Genomic DNA, 18,866 nt, shown 5'->3' on the forward strand with positions numbered 1-18,866 from the left:
AGATACGATATGAGCATATGCATAAAAAGGTTAGAGTAGCTCTAGTAAAAGATAAGATTAGAGAGAGTCGCCTTAGATGGTTTGGTCACTTAAAACGGCAGCCTTCCGAAGACCCGATTAAGAGAGTATACCCAATCCAAAACTTGATTCATCAAAAACTGAGGCTTTCCTTAAAAATCTTAAGAAGTGGTTCATCCATTATTGTTCAAAATCTCAGGGCTTCAACATTGAATAGGAAGACACCTGATAAATTCATCGGTGACACAACAGCAAAAAGATCACTAGATCTAAAAAATGATTCACGTCCATCATTGTTATTACACAAAATCACATTGTTGTGGATCAATTTCCAGACCTAATGATCACCTTGCTTTATTGCTATCACCGACAATTGTATTGGGCGTCTTCATCTTCAATGCTAGGAGCTATTATTCCGTGCGGACACCGGACGAGAAAACCGTCCAGTTAAGCGCTCGTTATCGAGCACGGTATATTTTTGAAGTGACGTGGCACATTTTTATTGGTCTCCTGACTCCCTCCAAACTTCACACAGAATATTAAATCCAATGTTAGAGCCCTAAGCTTGTTATCACTGTTGACTTCTAACAGCAATGGATGCCCACTTTTGTTCTTCATTGTTTGCATCAGGAACTTCTAGACAATAGCTTCGCAAGAGATTCAACCGTGGAAGTTTTTTTTTTTTTTGTTAGTTCAAATCATTCTGAATTTAGACAACCTGCCAATGGTAATGAATGGGAATGTTTCTTTCTCTCATGCTATCCCGCATGGAAAGGTATGCAATTGCCAACGCACCAAAATATGTTCTTGAGCTGAGTCGAGCAGCTTCATAAGTTTCTAAAATTACAGTTATTTGAACCATTAATAACATGTCCAAACCTGATCAATGCTGCGGTCTTATTGAACATAATAGCTTTTGCCTCAGAAAGTGAAAGAGAGGGCATCTCCCCCAATTACAGCTTCCATCCTCTGCATTTTGCTTGGGTCTTCAGTCTTCAAATCATGGCATACGTTCTCTTTCTCTATTTCTCTATCAGAATCCTTTAGGCCATTCTTCACTTTCTCCAGCTGATCGAGTGTTCTACATGATTGATAATGAAGCTTTTGTTCTCCACTCATTTCAGTTTCATTTTCCCTTGCAAAAACATCAGGATGAAGCAGATTTGGTTCCGCTTTATTTATCAGGATACACGAATCAGTAGGCATTTCTTCATTCCTGAAATTTATTTTGTGGTTCGGTTCAACAGTTTCTGAACAAATCTTGTTTACTTTGGGGCATGGTTTTTTATGATTTTCAATCTTCGTAAAAGAATTTTCTTTGACGGATTTTGAAATCTGCTTTGACAAAGAAGTCAGTCCGCTATCTCTAACAGTGGGAAGATCGACGGGTTTCACTTTGTTTGTTGCACCAGTATGACTAAAGCTAGCATTCTTCATCAAATTATTCTGCAGGCTTGCTTTTGGAGCTTTGTTTGAAGCACGGACTAGAGTTTTCTCCTGTAATTTCTTTTAAAAAATTAATATATGCTCAGAGGAAACATATTAAAAGTTAGCAAGTATTCATACAACTCTTTCACCTTATCAAAGTAACCAATTGTTGGCCTTGGCATCCGGAGACCTGACGGTCCGGCGTGTCTTGAGCCACAATCAGCATTTATGAAGCTTTTAGTTCGATGGCCAGTAAATGACTGAGAGAGTGAACCTGTTTAATGGGAAAAATTATTATATCCGGACAGCGTACCGAGGGTATCGAGTGGTAGTGCAGTCGGTACCGAGTGCCCAGTAATGTGGCGCTTTTTTATTGGTCTCTGGACACGTTAAGTATCCGGACGCAATAATCACCCGTTTAATGGAATGCCATATTAGAGACAGCATAAGCATTTTTAGATAACTCATATCAAGTTTTTGGATAATATAAATGATAGCCACTAACCTGAGTTTTGGAAGGCACCAAGACTAGATGAAAATGCTACTGAAGATGAAGACCCAGCATCAGAGCCTTCTAATGATTTGTCATATTTCGTAGAAGTGGAAATTGAAGATGAAGAATCTGAAACAAAACTGTCTATAGAACTAGCGGGAGAAATCTTTGATAGAAATAATGAAGATTTAGCCAAATTTTGATGATGATTCTCTAATGTGCGTCCATTTATACTAATACTCAGAGCAGTTTTACTGGTCCTTGAAGAAGAATGACCATTAACTCTATTAGCACTTGTTTTTTGGACGGTTGCTAGAGAAGAAACACTTCTAGAATCAGATGACCTGGTGGCTAGACTACCGGATGATGCGCCTAAAGTTGCTGTAAGGAGCAAACCAGTTCGAGAACCCGAATTAGGTTTTGTTAATAGAGTTGTCCTAGGAGCTATGCCTGGAACCCCATTTTCTTTATTGCAAGCTACAATGGATTGTTGCTTAGCGGTAGCACCTACAACCACAGAACAAATTGCATTCGAAATGAGTGGTACAAGTTTCTTTCTATCCATCCTCTGCTGATTGTATATCTTTTATAAGAAACAAATTTGTGTAAGTTGAAAAACCAAGAGAATTTATAGCTGCATACAAGGTAAAGCCCTTCCCTGTTACCTTTTATCTTTTTGACCTCAATAGAAGCTTTCTTGCCAGGCACTGATGCTGGCATAGGAATGGTTTTAGATGAAACCTTTGGCGGTCTGAGTAAAGGCTTTGATTCCACATTTCCATGTGAAGGCTATTCGATTGACCCCAAAAAAAGAACAAATATAGGATTAAAACATCCAAAGAAGTAGAAATAATATTTATCAAAGCATCTAAAGATCAAAGCATGCAGCCTATTTACAGGTCAAATGCAAATGTAGAGAATTATTCTTTAACCATCCAAAAGTCGGGGGTGTACAGGAAAAATCTAAAAACAATATTAGCGGATGCAGACATGTTTAAATAAAGCAATGTGAAGGGAAAAAAAGCGCACCAAGTTCATACAAACCAGACCACCCTTAGAAGTATGCTCCTGACATTGCCTGGTGGTATCATGCCTTCTCAATGCAGTTGAGGGTTTGAACTGATAGAAAATTGAACCAATTATAAACATGGCATAACCCAAAACCATTCTGACACTGGAAATAAAATACCTTGATCTCAGATGAATCATCAATTTTCTTCAGGGCTGAGAAGCAATGTGCAATCAAGTTTAGTACCTAGTTCTAACAGTGACGTGCAGTAAACAGATCCAACTATGCTAAGTGAACTTCAGTGGAAGATGTCTCCGTTGGCACGGCACAAGCAAGCATTTGAAAATCAAAGAAAAACTTACTAGTAGCATTTGGAGCATCTGACTTTTTTTGTACTTCAATCTTGTCATAATGCACCATATTTGTGGTAAGATTAGAGCTTCCCAAAGACCTTTGTATTGAATCTCGAACATTCTCAAACAAATTCACTTCAAGGTGTTCCAATGCCCAGCTATCACCCTCTAAAGTAGAAGTTGATTCTGATGATCTTCTCAATTCTTGAATTCCAGGTAAAGTGATTCCAGCTTTGCTATGTGTGTTATTCATGGTTGCTAACTCTTCAGCATTGAGAATACCTATGCAAAGCCAAAGATTCGCAAAGATAAACTTAATGATGAGGTATCAACAAAAAGGAGGATTAAAGCCGATAATTAGGCTCACCTTCACCGGTGAAAAAAGCACTATCCCAGGCTAAACTTTTGCGCAAGTTATATCTATCAGAAACTTTCTGGTTTTTCTCTGGGGAATCTGAAAGGTGAGGTACTTCTTCCAAACACTTTCTCGCCTTCTCTATTTTTTCTGCTTCCACTGTACTACCAATATTAATCCCTGAACAGTCAAATTCATCAAAAAATTTTTGATAGGAAAACCAATATGGATAGAGAAAGAGAAAATCAAGTAAATGCTATAAATTGGCAGAGTAACCATGACTGTTAACAAAATGAACCATGTGCCGCTTCTAGTTGGTTACGTACTGTCATTTACTAATTATCACCATTATATACAGAAATAGAGCCAATTGCGTTATTGTAAAATTCTAATTAAATGTATAACCTTTAGAGTTTTTTTTTTCAACTTTCTGAAAAGTTTAAGATAAATGACCATGCATGAAACTCCTAACATTAGTTATAAGACGGAAAAAAGAAAACAACATTAAGTTTTTATCTCACTACGTGGGGTCGGCCACATGACTCAATTTTCTCCATTATGTCATGTTAAGAGTCAAACTCTCATTTAAATCTAATAAAGAAATGTCATTTCTAATATTTTCTAACCAAGTCTTTTTAGGTCTACCTCTACCTTTCTTAACATAAACAAAATCTCATAAATCTACTCTCCAGGTTGAGTTATCGGAAGACCACCGTTTTATGTGACCAAAACATCTAAGTTGACTCTCTAATCTTATCTTCAACTGGAGCTACTCCAACCTTTTCATGTATATGCACGTTTCATATCATGTCTCTAAGAGTAAAGCCACTCATAGACAATATGAAAATTATCATCTTCATCATCATAATGAATCTACCTTTACCATTCATCCATGTTGAGTGTTGTACAAGTGTTAAACTTATTTTACACAAATCTTTTGCACAACTTCTATTCAAATTATCTTCAATACGCCATTTTTTATTCTCACCCAATCAACATGAAGTTTATCAACTGTATTAAATGGTGCATCTTCTATCCTTTGATGTAAATGCTTCAATGACTAAAGTATATTTTCCACTATATTATCTTCAATAGTTACTATTCTCGCGATTATATCTTTTATCTATCCATCCTTTCTTCTTTTTGCATAAAAATGTGATAAAATTCTCAATTATTATCATGCTCAATTTATTTTGCATAAAAATATCTTAAAATTCTCAATTATTATCATGATCAATTTATTTATCAATGATAAATTTACTACTCACCAATCTTATACATAGAATTTAGCTAGCCAATTAAACTTTTATAAAATTTATGTTTTAATCTCCATGTTATTCTCTTATAGATAATTTTTCATTTTAACCACATAATCTGAACTCTACAACTTACATCACGTTGATATACTAATTCTTCTATTTAATTAATTAAAAATAGTAAAAAAATCTCAATTAAACATCACTTTAGCTTCTAATAATTTTAGTAGATAATTATAAATATCACAATCACTAAAATTACATATTATATAATCAATCTTTTTTACGCTAATCACGGTTTCTTTCTTCTAACCATTATCTAGATTTTCCTAATTTTTAATATATTTCAAAAAAAAATCTCTCCCATCAGGACTATATCATCAACAAAACAGAATGCACAAAATTACATCATAGTGAAAATCTTTTGTAGCATCTTCATCTTCCTAGCCAATATAAAAGATGAATACTTATTGCTAATCATTGAAGTAAATCTACATGATTAATAACTTCTTGGTCAGTCCATAGCTACTTCTAATACTAATCAGAGATTCTTCATACATATTTTCAATAATTTCAACAAACCTTTAATGCAAACCTTTTTTTTTAATTACACCAAATCAATTCTCCTGACACTCGTTAATATGCATTCCAAGGTTAATAATGTTGAAAATATAAGAGAAGAGTACTCAATCATTTAAATTCCCAAGATCAATAATGTTGAAAGATATGAAAGAAGAGTACTTCGGATTTTTTAGTCCAATATGTAGAAGCGGTATGATATTTAGAGCCTGAATTAGGAGTTTAGAATAAAAGAAAGATACTATAATAAAACCACAAAAACTATTTACAATAAATTGAAAATTCAATGCAACAAATAAACCCTTACCAGTAAGAACAAATTTGTCGAACAACATATGGAAGGAAGAGATAGCATATTGCAATGGTGGTGGATCACATGGTTGGCGAAGCAAGTTTGGAGGCAGCAAAATGCCAAGGTGATAAATTAGTGGTTAGGTGTCTTGAAGGATGCATGCAATAAGGCCAATTGGAGGGCCAACAGACATTGGCTGAGGCATGAGGAAAGGCAGGCAGGCTTAGCTAAAAAAGGCTGATATGTTGGATAGGCAGATGGATCCTAAAAATGTTGTACCAGTAGTAGGCAGGGCACCCAGTGTAGATCAAACACCAATAGGAACTAATGTTGTTAATATAACATAAGGCAGCTTAACGCAAATGCAAATGATGAGTATGATGATGCAGTTGATGGAAAATATGCATTCTTTGGTGGGAGCTACAACACCTGATGTTCCACCTGTAGTTACACCAATCACGCTTACCACTCCTGATAGTAGTGCAAATGTTGAGGCAAGTGCTCTGGTGGGAGCCGAAGTGGATAAGCATCTAAAGCTATTTCAAAGTTTAAAATCTCCATTATTTAAAGGAGGAGTTGATGCCAGAAGTGCTGAAGACTGGATTATCAGGATAGAGATGATTTTAAATGGAATGAGATGTCCTGAAAATAGACGTGTATCTCTGGCAATCTTTATGCTAGAAGGTGAAGCTAAAATGTGGTGGAGGGGACAACAACTAGAGAGATTCAGAGGTAAATCCGAGGAACAAATTATGTGGGAGGAATTTGAGCAAGTTTTCAAGGAGTGGTATGTTGCTCCATCAGCAAGACAAGGAATGCAGGAAAGCTTTGTAAATCAAAAGCAATGAGCAAAAACTATTATTTAGTATGAAGCAGAATTTACAGCTCTGTCAAGATATGCTCCTCAACTTATCAATGAGAAAAAGTGTTACAGATTTTTAAAAGGATTGAGGGATTCACTAAAACAACCATTAATTTCTCTTCTCATAAAAGATTTTGTTGAATTAGTGGAAAGTGCTAGATTGCTAGAGAATGATATAGAAGTGGTTAAATAGAAATGGGAGACTGAAGGTAGAAAGAGAACATGATCATAGAGGTGGATCATCCTAAAAGTAGAAATTCTATCATAACCAACCACGATAGCCTATGAGATTACCTAAAATAGCAGTTTGTGCAAATTGTGGAAAATCCCATCTAGATACAAAGAAGAACCAACTTTCAGGAATGAACGAATCAATCTTATCCCATGTGTTCTTCCCATTTCACCACATTACAACAACAACATTAAGCTTTTATCCCACTACGTAGGGTCAGCTATATGAATCATTTTTCTCCACTGTGTCCTATTAAGAGTCAATTTCTCATTTAAATCTAGTTAAAAAAGGTCATTTCTAATATTTTATAGCCAAATCTTTTTATGTCTACATCTACCTTTCTTAACATAAATCAAATATAATACATCTATTCTCTTAAATGGGTCATTGGAAGACCGATAATTTATGTGATCAAACCATCTAAGGTGACTCTTTCTAATCTTATATGTCACTAGAACTACATCAACCTTTTCACATATATACTCACTTCGCATTTTGTCTCTAAAAGTAAAGCAACCAATGATGCACAGACACACCTCTTAAAGAGAGAATGCAGTGTCGGACAAGTGTCAGACACGGTCCCACGGATACGTGCCCAAAACGGCTAGGACACGTGTCAGACACGACAGACACGTGTCCGATTAAACTAATATTTAAATTTAATAGGACACAGCTGGGACACTTGTGTCCTAATTTGTTATGATAAAATTATTTTAAATTATAAATTTTTTATATTTCTATATTTACTAAATCAAATAAAATATCACATTCGCTCATATATGCATCAATACGATTATTGAAAGGCATGATTATTAGAAAATGAATCATTTATTTTAGAGGAAGTAATGATTATTGAAAACTTTAATGCCTACCTGTGTTTGCAATATTTAGTAACATGGAATAAGAAGAATTTTGATTATGTTTGGAATATCTTTATATGCATGCCCGTATTGTAATTCTAGTTGATGAAATTTGTTGAAATAGATGAAAATTTAGAATAATATAGAATATATTTAGAATATAAAATATTTAAGATTAATATATGATATTCAATAACTATTATGGGAGAGAATTAGAGAAGTATAGAAGTAAATAGAAACATTCTTTGTGATTAAGATTAGAGGTTAAAGAAATATTATGGGAGAGAACTAGCAAACTAGAGAAGTAAATAGATACAAAGAAGAACCAACTTTTATTATATGAATATCCAATGAACTATTGCAAATCTTTCTCTTGATGAACAAGAGTTGGAAGCAGTGATATTCAATGATGATGATATTGAAGGTCAAAAACAAACCTCTGAAGTTAATCTTAGTAGTTGAAGCTTGAATGCTTGATGTTGTAGTAAATAGTTTTTTGCTTATATTTTTGTGGTTGTACTAAATAGTTTATATTATAAGCTAGACAAGTTATCATGCCATTCATTTATTATTGTTTGTCATTTCTAATGTGATGTTATATTAATATCTATATAATATATTAAAAAATGTAATGTCATGTCCGCGCCGTACCCGTATCCTATATTTTCAAAAAAAATCATGTCTCGTGCTCGTGTCGCTGTGTTCGTGCATCATAGAAAGCAACTCATCCACCCGAGCATCCTCATCTCTACAACATTTAACTTAATTTTATGTTTCTTTTTCCATGGCCAACATTATGCCTCATAAAATATTACAGGTCTCACCACCATCTTCTAAAACCTTAAATTTGATAGATACTTTTCTATCACCAAACAAGCCTAATGCACTCCTCCATTTGAACCATCCAACTTGAATTCTACAATAAAATCCTCATGTATTTCACCATCACTTTTAATAATAGACCCTAGATATCTAAAACATGTACTATTTTTAATTACTTGATCATCCAAAGTCACAATTCCCACACTAGATCTATTATTACTATTATCTAGTATTTGATTTTAGATCTACTCAAACTAAAACCTTTAGACTCTAAGATTGACCTCCATAATTCAAGTTTTCCCTCAACTCTCTCTATAGTCTTATCAACAAGAAGAATATCAACAGTAAAAAGCATACACCAAGGTATATATGTGACGCCCTGGGATCTAATGGAAGGATTAAATCCTTAAACTTAATTTTTCTCAAATCAAAATGATAATATCAATTTAAACATCACTTAATTTCATTTCACAAAAAGAAATATATAATAATCCATTGAACAGGAGATCTATACATCAGCAGAATTAAATATTTGATTGCAAAAGAATACATCAACTGCCCTGAATCAGAATATCCTCTCCTTATCTCTCTCTACTCCACTAGGCCCTTCCCTTTTCATAAAATGTCACAGTAAAATAACAAAGTGAGCACCACTAACTTAGCAGACATCTTTCACAATTCCATCACAGATGTCAATATCCATTTAAAATATAAATAATAATGAGTATCCAGTTAATCAGTAAACGATAAACTAAGTGTTAGCAAAATTACTTTCTTAGGATCATCAAAATTGTATTTAACTTTAGGCTTATTACTTATACTTTCACATATGGCCTTTACAAAAATATTAGAGATGTTAGAGTACACTTGCTATTAGAATCTTTCTTGCATGTAACTTTCTTATTTCATCAGAATGTAAACATAAATTTTAGAGTTATTAGAGTATGTTCAAAATATTATTGCATTTGATTCAGATAGTTTTCAAAATATGCTATGCATGAATATAATGCATATGTCTCAATGCCTACTTATAACTCTACTTCTACTTATAGCTCTATTTAACCTCCCACACCCACATATGGGGCCAGAACATAATAGAAAAACCTCTTAAACCCGCTTTCAGCAAGTAGGGTCAGAATCCCTCCCACATCTACATAAGGCAAATGGGGCCATAACGGAACATACATGGCCCTTGTATTATTTCAAATAGTGCATTTGTAACATTTCAGAATTCAAAACTTCTCCAATACCATTCCATGAATTATGCAATTTGAATACAACAATGGCACATTATGGCTTTAACACATGATTCTGACGTGCACGAATTATTAGAATTGCCAATATTAAATCAAATTTTATGCATAAAATTCTACTCATTAAATATTTTTCATTTCAATAATAATTTCAAAGAAATATCCAGAATAACATTTTAAATCCCCCTCAAACTTAAGGGAAAATTCTATAAGATGGTGGTGAGACCTACAATGCTTTATTGTGCCGAATGTTGGCCACTAAAAGAGAAGCATAATACTAAGTTAAGTGTTATAGAGATGAGGATGCTCAGGAGGATGAGTGGCTTTACCCTTCAAGATAAGATACAAAATGAGCCTATACGGAAAAGTTTGGAGTAGCACCAATGAAAGATAAAATTAGAGAGAGTCGCCTTAGATGATTTGGTCACATAAAACGGCAGCCTTTTGATGACCCAGTTAGGAAAGTAGAGGTATTAGATTTGACTTATGTTAAGAAAGGTAGAGTAGATCTAAAAAGACTTGGTTAGAATATATTAGAAATGATTATTCTTTATTAGATTTGAACAAAAATTTGACTTTTAATAGGACACAATGGAGAAAAAGGATTCATGTAGCCAACCCCACATAGTGGGACAAAGACTTGATGTTGTTGTAATGAATTATCTTGAAAATTAGAAATGCCTCATTTATTCAATACATATAAAAAGGTGCACAGTGAAAAATGTCAAAAAACCTATATATATATATATATATTCATATCTTTATGAAATCACTAGAATTGAGATCAGAGATGGGTGTTCAATCGTGCTCTATGAAATTATCAACTGACCCAGTGGATGAAACTCGTGCTTTTGCCTCTAAATTCGTCTCCTCCTTTTTCTCTCTCCTTATCTCCCTCACCTCTCTTCTTCCTTCAACGGCAAGGGAGCTAATGGATGATGGTAAAATATATTTAGATATTTTATTTTTTAAAATATTATTTTGGATCTGGCAATACGGTGGTCACCTCCCCAAAGCTGTTGCGCTCAATCGAATATTCCAAATCCTCCAAGACTATCTTAAATAGAGAACTTGGCACTGCGGCAGCAACTTTAATGTCGCGACTCCTCTCTTATTTTACCTCTCAAACAAATGCCTAGTAAGAGCATTCATGACTAAAGCAAAAAAGAAATGGGCTTAATGTTGGTCCTTGATGTAATCCAACTGAAAAAAGAAAACACTTGGTCAAACCACCTTATATTTGAACATAAGTAACAGCTCCTACATGCATATCCTTAATGAGTTGAATATAAGCATTATTAACTCCTTTCTTTTCTAGAATTCTCTAGAGCACTTCTCTTGGAATTTTATCATATGCTTTCTCTGATCAATAAATATCATATGTAGATCCTCCTTATTCTCTTTATATTTGTTCATCAAACCTCTTAAAAAATGTATAGCTTCCATAGTAGAACTACCCGGCATTAAGAAACTATGACATTGCTAAGGTTTTGTACATTGTTCCCCTAAAATTGAATGACAGGAGGAGAGGTCTCCCACCACTTATCATCATTCTTAATATTATCCTAACTAATTAGTTGATTTTATAAATCCTCATTTTTCATTTGTTCCTGATGAGTGAGGTCTAAGGTCCCCGACATTAACAGCTATAAATGCTTCTAATGAAAGTGGAACATAATCAGTGTAACAGGAAGAAACTGATTTGCTTTCTTTCAGCTTTCTAGCCAAAATAGCAAAACTATGTCTTCTTAGCCATTTTCTTCTGAACTAATTAAAAGTAAACCAATTTTTGGTTCTGGAAAGCGATACGATCTGGAATGCTGCAAGAAATCGATAAGCATCGCACGGTTTAAATAGCTTATTTCTTTTAAGAACGTACCATGGAAAACCTAGTTACGAAAATCCAGTCAAGAAGAAACCAAAAGCACAACAGCAGTTCACCGTGATAAATCACAGATAAAGAAAATAAAGATTGCACCACGTGACTAAAAGAAACGTAATAAGAGATGAATCAAACGAAACAAACATAAAGAGATCATAGATATCAGTGGGGCAGAAGTCGCGAAGTGAGGCCAACCTAATTCCTGCAAAGAAACTGGTATAAGGAGATCATCCACCGACGAAATTTCAATAAGAGGAACGTCCTCCATGCTTTAAATTGTCGACAAGACGTCTATTAGAGTGGCGGATCTGCGAGACGAGAAATGTTCTTCGATGAGTGAGATTAGGGTTCGAAGTGGTTCAAGAGGAGGAAAAGGAATTCAAAATTGTGGCGCATGGATTTGGAGACAGCGACTTGGAGCAAAGAAACATACAGCTTGTCACAGCCCAAAGTGTTCGGATATAAAATAAGCGTGTCTTTATCATATTTCAAACCAGCCAAAATAGTATTAAATAAACCCTCAAAGCGGGAGAATTGTAGTAAATTTAAATTAAGATTTTTAAAATTATTATCATAATATTCGGATCTAATTTTGTTTATATTAATAAAAATGAAAATTTTAACTTTAAATCCCTCATAATATCAGAAATAGTCATGTTGTTTATTTTATTGTGAAACTATACTCAAAATTTTATTTCGTACTAAATTATCCCAAATAACAAATTATATGTTATACTCATGATTTTTTGAATTTGAAGTATATGAAATAGGTTTGGTCGGGTTTGAATTCATACTGGCTCAAGCCCCTGTTCAAACCTAATGTAATGCTCTTCAATCTTTTTGTTTAATTTTGTGGAGGGAGATCTCTAATTATGGGTGTCAATATTTTGCGCAACCCGAAAACTCAATCTGAAAATTTTGTGTTAGGGTCAACCCGAACCCAAAACGATTCGGGTTTTGATTCAACAATTCAACCTGATTCAAAAATCAAGTCGGGTTCTTGTTCACCCTTTGACCCGAAATTGACCCGAAACTATCTCGTTTTGACTCGAAAACCCATTTTTGACCTGGTAACCCGAGATTGAGCCATTTTGGACCTATTTTTAACCCGAAAAATGGAGATTGACCTATTTTTTGACCCAAAAACTAGCATTTTTTGTTAGCACCTAGTCATTTGGGTCGTGTCGGGTTGACACGAAGCCAAAGCGGGTCGGGTTCGGGTATGAAAAACCAATCCATTTTTAAAAAAGGGTCGATTTCGGGTTAACCCGAGTAGTGCTGGGCAGGGGTGTCAATTTCGGGTCACGGGTTGGGTTCGGGTCGAACCCGAAACTGTTCGGGTCAACCCGAACCCGACCCGTTTTTACAAACGGGTCAGTTTTTCGGGCCCGAACCTGACCCGCTTCGGGTTCGAGTCAACTAGACGCGGCAGCCGGCGAGCCCTCATGCAGCCAGGTCGCGGGCGCTAGCCTGAACGCCGCAACCCTCACGCGGGTGATGGCCTAGATGCGGCAGCCGACGAGCCTGGGCACGAGCTCGGGTCCTCCTCGGGACAAGCAGCCTGCCGTGGTGCCGCCCTGTCTATTTTCACATGATGGGGCAGCTTAATGCAAGCGGGGCAGGGCGGGATTTTCCACGGCTGATGGTGCAGCGGCAGGCAAGCGGGGTAGGGCAGCGGGCAAGTGGGGCAGGGTAATGGGGCAGGGCGAGATTTGCCACGGGCTGACGGGGCAGCAGCGGGCAAGCGGGGTAGGGCAGCGGGCAAGCGGGGCAGGAGCGAGATTTGCCACGGGCAGACGCAGGCAGCTCGGTCAGCGGGTCAATCCGGGTCATTTCCGGGTTTTCGGGTCAACCCGAACCTGACCCGATTTCTAAAACGGGTTGAAAACTCTAACTCGAACCCGACCCGGTTCGGGTCCGGGTCGGATTTTCGTGTCGTGTCAAATATTGACACCCCTAGTGCCGGATCAGTTTCGAGTTTGCCCTGAACCCGACCCGTGACCCAAAATTGACACCTCTATCTCCCATAGCGAACTCCATACAATATTGTACTGCTTGTAATCCTTTTGACTTTTTAATTAATGCAAATGTAACTAAAGCAAGCTCCCATTACGAGCATCTCCTCTCTTAAATACGCCGCTAGTCCCCATCACATGCCACCACTCACATCAACACCTTCCCCTCAACCTCCATCCAGTTTTCCCCACCGCAAACAATGATGTTAGCAATGTTTATTGCTCTCTTCAATTCCATAACAAAAAATGATATACTTCGTTTGGTTTGACTTCAGCATGGAATGAAGTTCAAAACCTGGTTCAAAGGTTTAAATAAATTTTTGATTTCAAATTATTTTGAACTAAATTCAATTGTAGAACTTCAATAAGCAACTTGCATATACAATAAAATCTCTATTTTGATCTGAAAATAAATAACATATATATTTCTTCAATTTTGACTATTAAGAAGGACATAAGTCGAGTTTTCTTTAATATTCCTGCAAAATGGGAGAGCTCAAGGTTATTTATTAATATTTTAATTATATTTTAATATGAAATAAAATATATTTGATTGAATATCACATAAATCTATTTATTTTCTAATTTCTAAAACAAGAAGGTTTACAAAATACTAATCAAATAATTTTTTCCCTAATTTTCAAAAAAAAAAACAAAAAATTGATGTTAAAGATGCCATCTCTTTATTGCCTAAATTTAAAGAGTTAAAATAAATGGAAAATATTATATAGCTAGTTGTTAAATAACTAGAAAAAAACAATAGAAGCAATACATACATAATATTTAAATTTACTTACCTATAAAATTAATGTCCTCATATCTTTATTTTTAAAAATCTTCTTTAAGCATCAAAATTCACAATAAAATTTCAATCCACTTTTTTTTTATTACTTTTGCCAAAATTTTAATAATTTAATGGTTGCATGCACAAAATGGGGTTTGATAATTTTAAAAATAATTTAGATGTTGATTTTATGCATTAAAAAAAATTATGATCTTAAATGTGTATGAAAAAAAGGAGTATATGCTTAACTTGCAATCATAGTTAATAAGAAGATAAAATAATTTACATTATTTTTACTTTCCTTCTTTGTACAGATGAAGAATAGACAGTGGCGGATCCAGCCCTTTTTTTTAGGGTGGGCAAACTCGATATATATAAAAATATAAATACAAAAAATATAGATATATTTCACTAACAAAATTCAAAACAAAGTATTATATTTCATCATAATTTTTGAAATTAAAAAGAAAATTAGAAACTCTGCATTCTACTTTGCATTTTCTGATAATGTTGCATAATGACTTCATTCGGAACAGAATCAAATACTTCTTTTTCAATATATGGCACTAGACAGTCATTAAGCCAAGCATCGCCCCTTTTGCTACGAAAGCATGCTAAATGAATCTTCATTGCAGAACAATGCTCTTTACCACCGTAGCAGAGAACTCGGTAACGTTCAGTTGCAAAAACATAAGTTATAATAGTGGTACACACATTTTTTATCCTTTACATCTAGTTTGCTAGAGCAGCAATGCTAGTTAAAGAAGTAAACTCATCGCTAGTAAAACAAGAAATAGACAATACTAAATGAAAATGGGATGATCAAATGTTGTGTATTTGTTAACATAATCAGAATTTTTGTTAAAATTTAAGTTAATGTAATCATGTCTGTTAAATTTGTCCTATTTGTTTCGATATCATTCTTTGGTCAATATTTCTGTGCATTTGTTTTTTTTAGTAATAAGCTTTTTGCAAAGTTACTTCTCCACCAGATATTATTTGAGTAAAATTTAAAAGATAGTCTTAATTGAATCTATTTGGTGATTACGAATTTAAATTATATTATATGATTATGTAACCAAAATTGCTGTACCATGCAGTTCTCAATCCATGTTTTATGTTGAGCCATTACTCATTTGATACTAACAAAACTAGAATTTTGATAAAATTGGTTACAGTAGGTGCCAAATTTCCTGCAATCAAAGTGAGGTGCCTATTTATAAAGTTAATGCTGAATAGTCCCTCCTCGCACTATTTGATTAGTTAAAAATCAAAATTTTGAAACTAGATTTTAAAAAACTGCATGTTCTGTCAACGATCTGTTTTTCTAATCAAAATCAAACAAACAGCAGAACTCGGTAAAATATTGATGAAACCTAGCATAAACTCCAACAACATGAAAAAATGACGAATTAAAACCTCACCAAATACTCAATTAAACTTCTCTAAATGAACTGGAATTAAAACATAGCATAAAAAAACTCAACAGGAACAAAAATCTTAAAAACTTGTTCATTCTAATCAAATCACCCAAAAAAGGAAATACGCGCGATTGAGCGAGCTACCTTGACGTTGTGAGGACGAATGGCGGGTAGCAAGCGAGCAAGACAAACTGAGATCTAGCTGAAGGCTGAAGCAAAGTCAAACGGTTGAAGGCTTTTGAAGGCTGAAGGGCGAGCCAATCTACGGATGATGCCGGACACGGACCAACTGACGATCGGCATTGAAGGCTGAAGCAAAATCCACGAACAAGACGGCGAAGACGAAGTGCGAGATAGAAGAGGCGACGATGCCGCGAAGACGAAAACCTGCGGAGACCGGGAGACGTCGAGGCGATGCATAGAGCATTTGCCGAAGAAGAAGCGACGCCGAGCGGAGAAGAGAGCTGGGATTTGCGAAATATGCAGGCGGCTGCGAATGGAAATATTGGGCAAGCGCTACTCTTCTTTGTTGGCAAAATTTATTTTCAGTGAGGCAACATTACCGAAATTTGCCCCTTCCTCATGTATTTTTTTTTTTAGGGTGGGCATTTGCCCACCCTGAGAATTCCAACATTATAAACATTCAGACTTTGTTTGGACGGCTTTCTTACTGTTTTATAAAGCTATTTTTATATAAAAATCTCGTTATATCTTATGATTCAAACCATAGGGGGGGGGGAGGGCGCTAAGGGGGGGCCACGTGCCCCCCTATTCTTTTTTTCTATCTCTTGGCTGCATGTGTTAAGAGTTTAAAGCAAATAAATATTTATCACTTTAATAGGATTGATTCATAGTAGATTTAGTTCGTTTCAGGTTGATATGTAGTAGAGAGTGTTGGAAACAATTTGAAACCTGAGATAGCTTTGATATATTGGATAAACTTCTCATCTCTTAGGAAGAAAATGAACATTCTCCACTCATCTAAATATTTTTGATGGCTTCAAAAATAAGATCAAGAGCACTATTATGTTGTGCAATGTGAAAACTAGTCGCATAGATAATTTTTTTTTTATAAGAAAAGTAAGAGATTGAGGCATAATTATTTAGTCACCATTTTTACTACATTTAGTATATACATTTTAATTGAATTTTTTTATGTTTTGTACTCATTTTAAAGCAAATTTAAGTGTGGATGATCAGTTTACATAAAAAAATTAACATTCTTTTTATAAAAAATAAGACTTAAAAATTCCCTAATTTAGCATGCAAGAATATGCTTTAGGTTTTGTTCGGAATAATAATCATAACAATTTTCACAATAACTTTCTTATAAAAAAGCTTACTCTGGCAACAATATCAAATCACATGCCCAAATGGAGATCGCTCCAAAATGGCTTTTTTCCCCTCAACCCAAATTGTCTGTTTCGTTTTCCCCTTTGCTCCTCTCTCGCAACTCACAACCTCGAGCACGGTTTTTGTTTTCCATTTCAGTCATCTTTCGTTATGTTATTTGCATTCTTAATTTTGATCTTACAGCTCCTCTTGGCTCTAGTAATGAGACGACAAATGAAACTATATTAATTTATTAATCTAAAATTTCATATGAGATGGCAGACCGTTAGAAAATTGACCATGGAAAATTGACTGTCTGAAAACTGCGAAAAATTGACCGCTAAAAAATTCTACTTGTAATAGGTGATTTTCCTGTAGTTTTTAATTTATGCCCCCCCTGAATAAAATTTCTGGCTCCGCCACTGATTCAAACTGATATCAAATCAAAGATCAAACTTTTAATTTAATATTTTTAGAGCAGTATTCAAACACATCGAAAAATGGTTTGAACTAAGTTCAAATCAAGTTGGAACAATGCAAGAAAAAGGATCCAAATAATGGTCAAATCAAGTTCAAATATATATATATATATATATATAGCAAAATCATCATAAAGCGACCACATAAAGTTAGATAATAAATTACATAGCCTAGTTTTACGCTTACAACCAAAAGCAAATAAAAGAGGTCTACTAGTAGCATCATTATTAAAATGTTTCATAGAACAGCAGTCAGGACCGTCGGGGACGGCCAGGTCAGAGGGGAACTGAAGGACATTACGGCGGTTCTCAATGTATAGTGGCGATTCAACAGTCGGTCCGGTGGCTCTATGCTGGCATCCGCGAGCAAACGCATCGCGTCAGCATAACAACCACCACCCCGAAATTTGAATGAGTCAATACGCCAGTCGACCATCTCGCCACCGCCGATAATCTTCCTCAGCCCCGCCTCCCACTTACTCCTCGCCAGTGGTATCCCTCTTACGTCGATTTTTCTTTTCTCTGCGAGCAGAACGATCCTTGGGTGGTTTCTGATCATGTCCAGGTTGAACAGTCGAAGTTCGGTGGCGCGCCCGATGCTCGGTTTCAGCTTCCTCCCCATCTGCCTCTTCTCCAATAACAGGTTCGCCAATTGGAGGTGGGACAACGGATTCGTAGAACTCTGCGGCAGTTTGGCGCTGATCTTTCCCACTGGGATCTGCTCCATCAGTTATAACCGTTGCTCCAGTGGAAACCGTAGTAGTAACGTCTGCACCCATGACTTCCAGGAGGCCTCGAAATCTACGGGCGGCCCGTACGTTACGGACCGCCTCAAAGTTACCGATCTTTTCACGAATGTAGGCCTGAATGGCGTCGGTGTATCCATCCTGGCTGGCGTACTCGAACATGTGTCTCTTACGAACGAGCACAGAGTAAGTGTGGACTGCGTCAATCAGATTCTTCTCATTGATTGGGGCCGGAGACTGGCCGGTCAGAGCTGCTTCATGTAAGTAGGACTGCCAACAAGCCTTGTTCATTTCAGGAACAGTTAGAGGGACATAGACGCCCCCAGGGAATTTGCTCTCCTTGATCTTATTGACGTTCTCGTCGATACGGGCACGGATCTCACGGATCTGGAGCT

At 35.7% G+C, this 18,866-nt stretch overlaps 1 protein-coding gene across 2 annotated transcripts; it reads right to left on the reverse strand.

The window, feature by feature from the left end:
- Window positions 1–749: 749 nt before the first annotated feature.
- Window positions 750–12,136, reverse strand: LOC110116672. 2 transcript variants are annotated; one of them, XM_020850354.2, is made up of 9 exons: window positions 11,890–12,136; window positions 3,669–3,815; window positions 3,311–3,583; window positions 3,129–3,163; window positions 2,969–3,058; window positions 2,605–2,728; window positions 1,952–2,446; window positions 1,596–1,720; window positions 750–1,515 (listed from the first exon to the last, which is right to left on the reverse strand). In XM_020850354.2, the coding sequence occupies exons 1-9, from the start codon at window positions 11,960–11,962 to the stop codon at window positions 940–942; spliced, it is 1,938 nt and encodes a 645-aa protein (XP_020706013.1). In that variant the 5' UTR covers window positions 11,963–12,136; the 3' UTR covers window positions 750–939. The 2 variants fall into 2 exon arrangements, with proteins under 2 accessions (XP_020706013.1, XP_020706011.1); XM_020850352.2 differs by having other exon boundaries at window positions 3,669–3,836.
- Between the last annotated feature and the right edge of the window lie 6,730 nt (window positions 12,137–18,866).

This window comes from Dendrobium catenatum, unplaced genomic scaffold (genome assembly GCF_001605985.2).
Source record: "Dendrobium catenatum unplaced genomic scaffold, ASM160598v2 fragScaff_scaffold_793, whole genome shotgun sequence".
In the NCBI taxonomy this organism is placed as follows: domain Eukaryota; kingdom Viridiplantae; phylum Streptophyta; class Magnoliopsida; order Asparagales; family Orchidaceae; genus Dendrobium; species Dendrobium catenatum.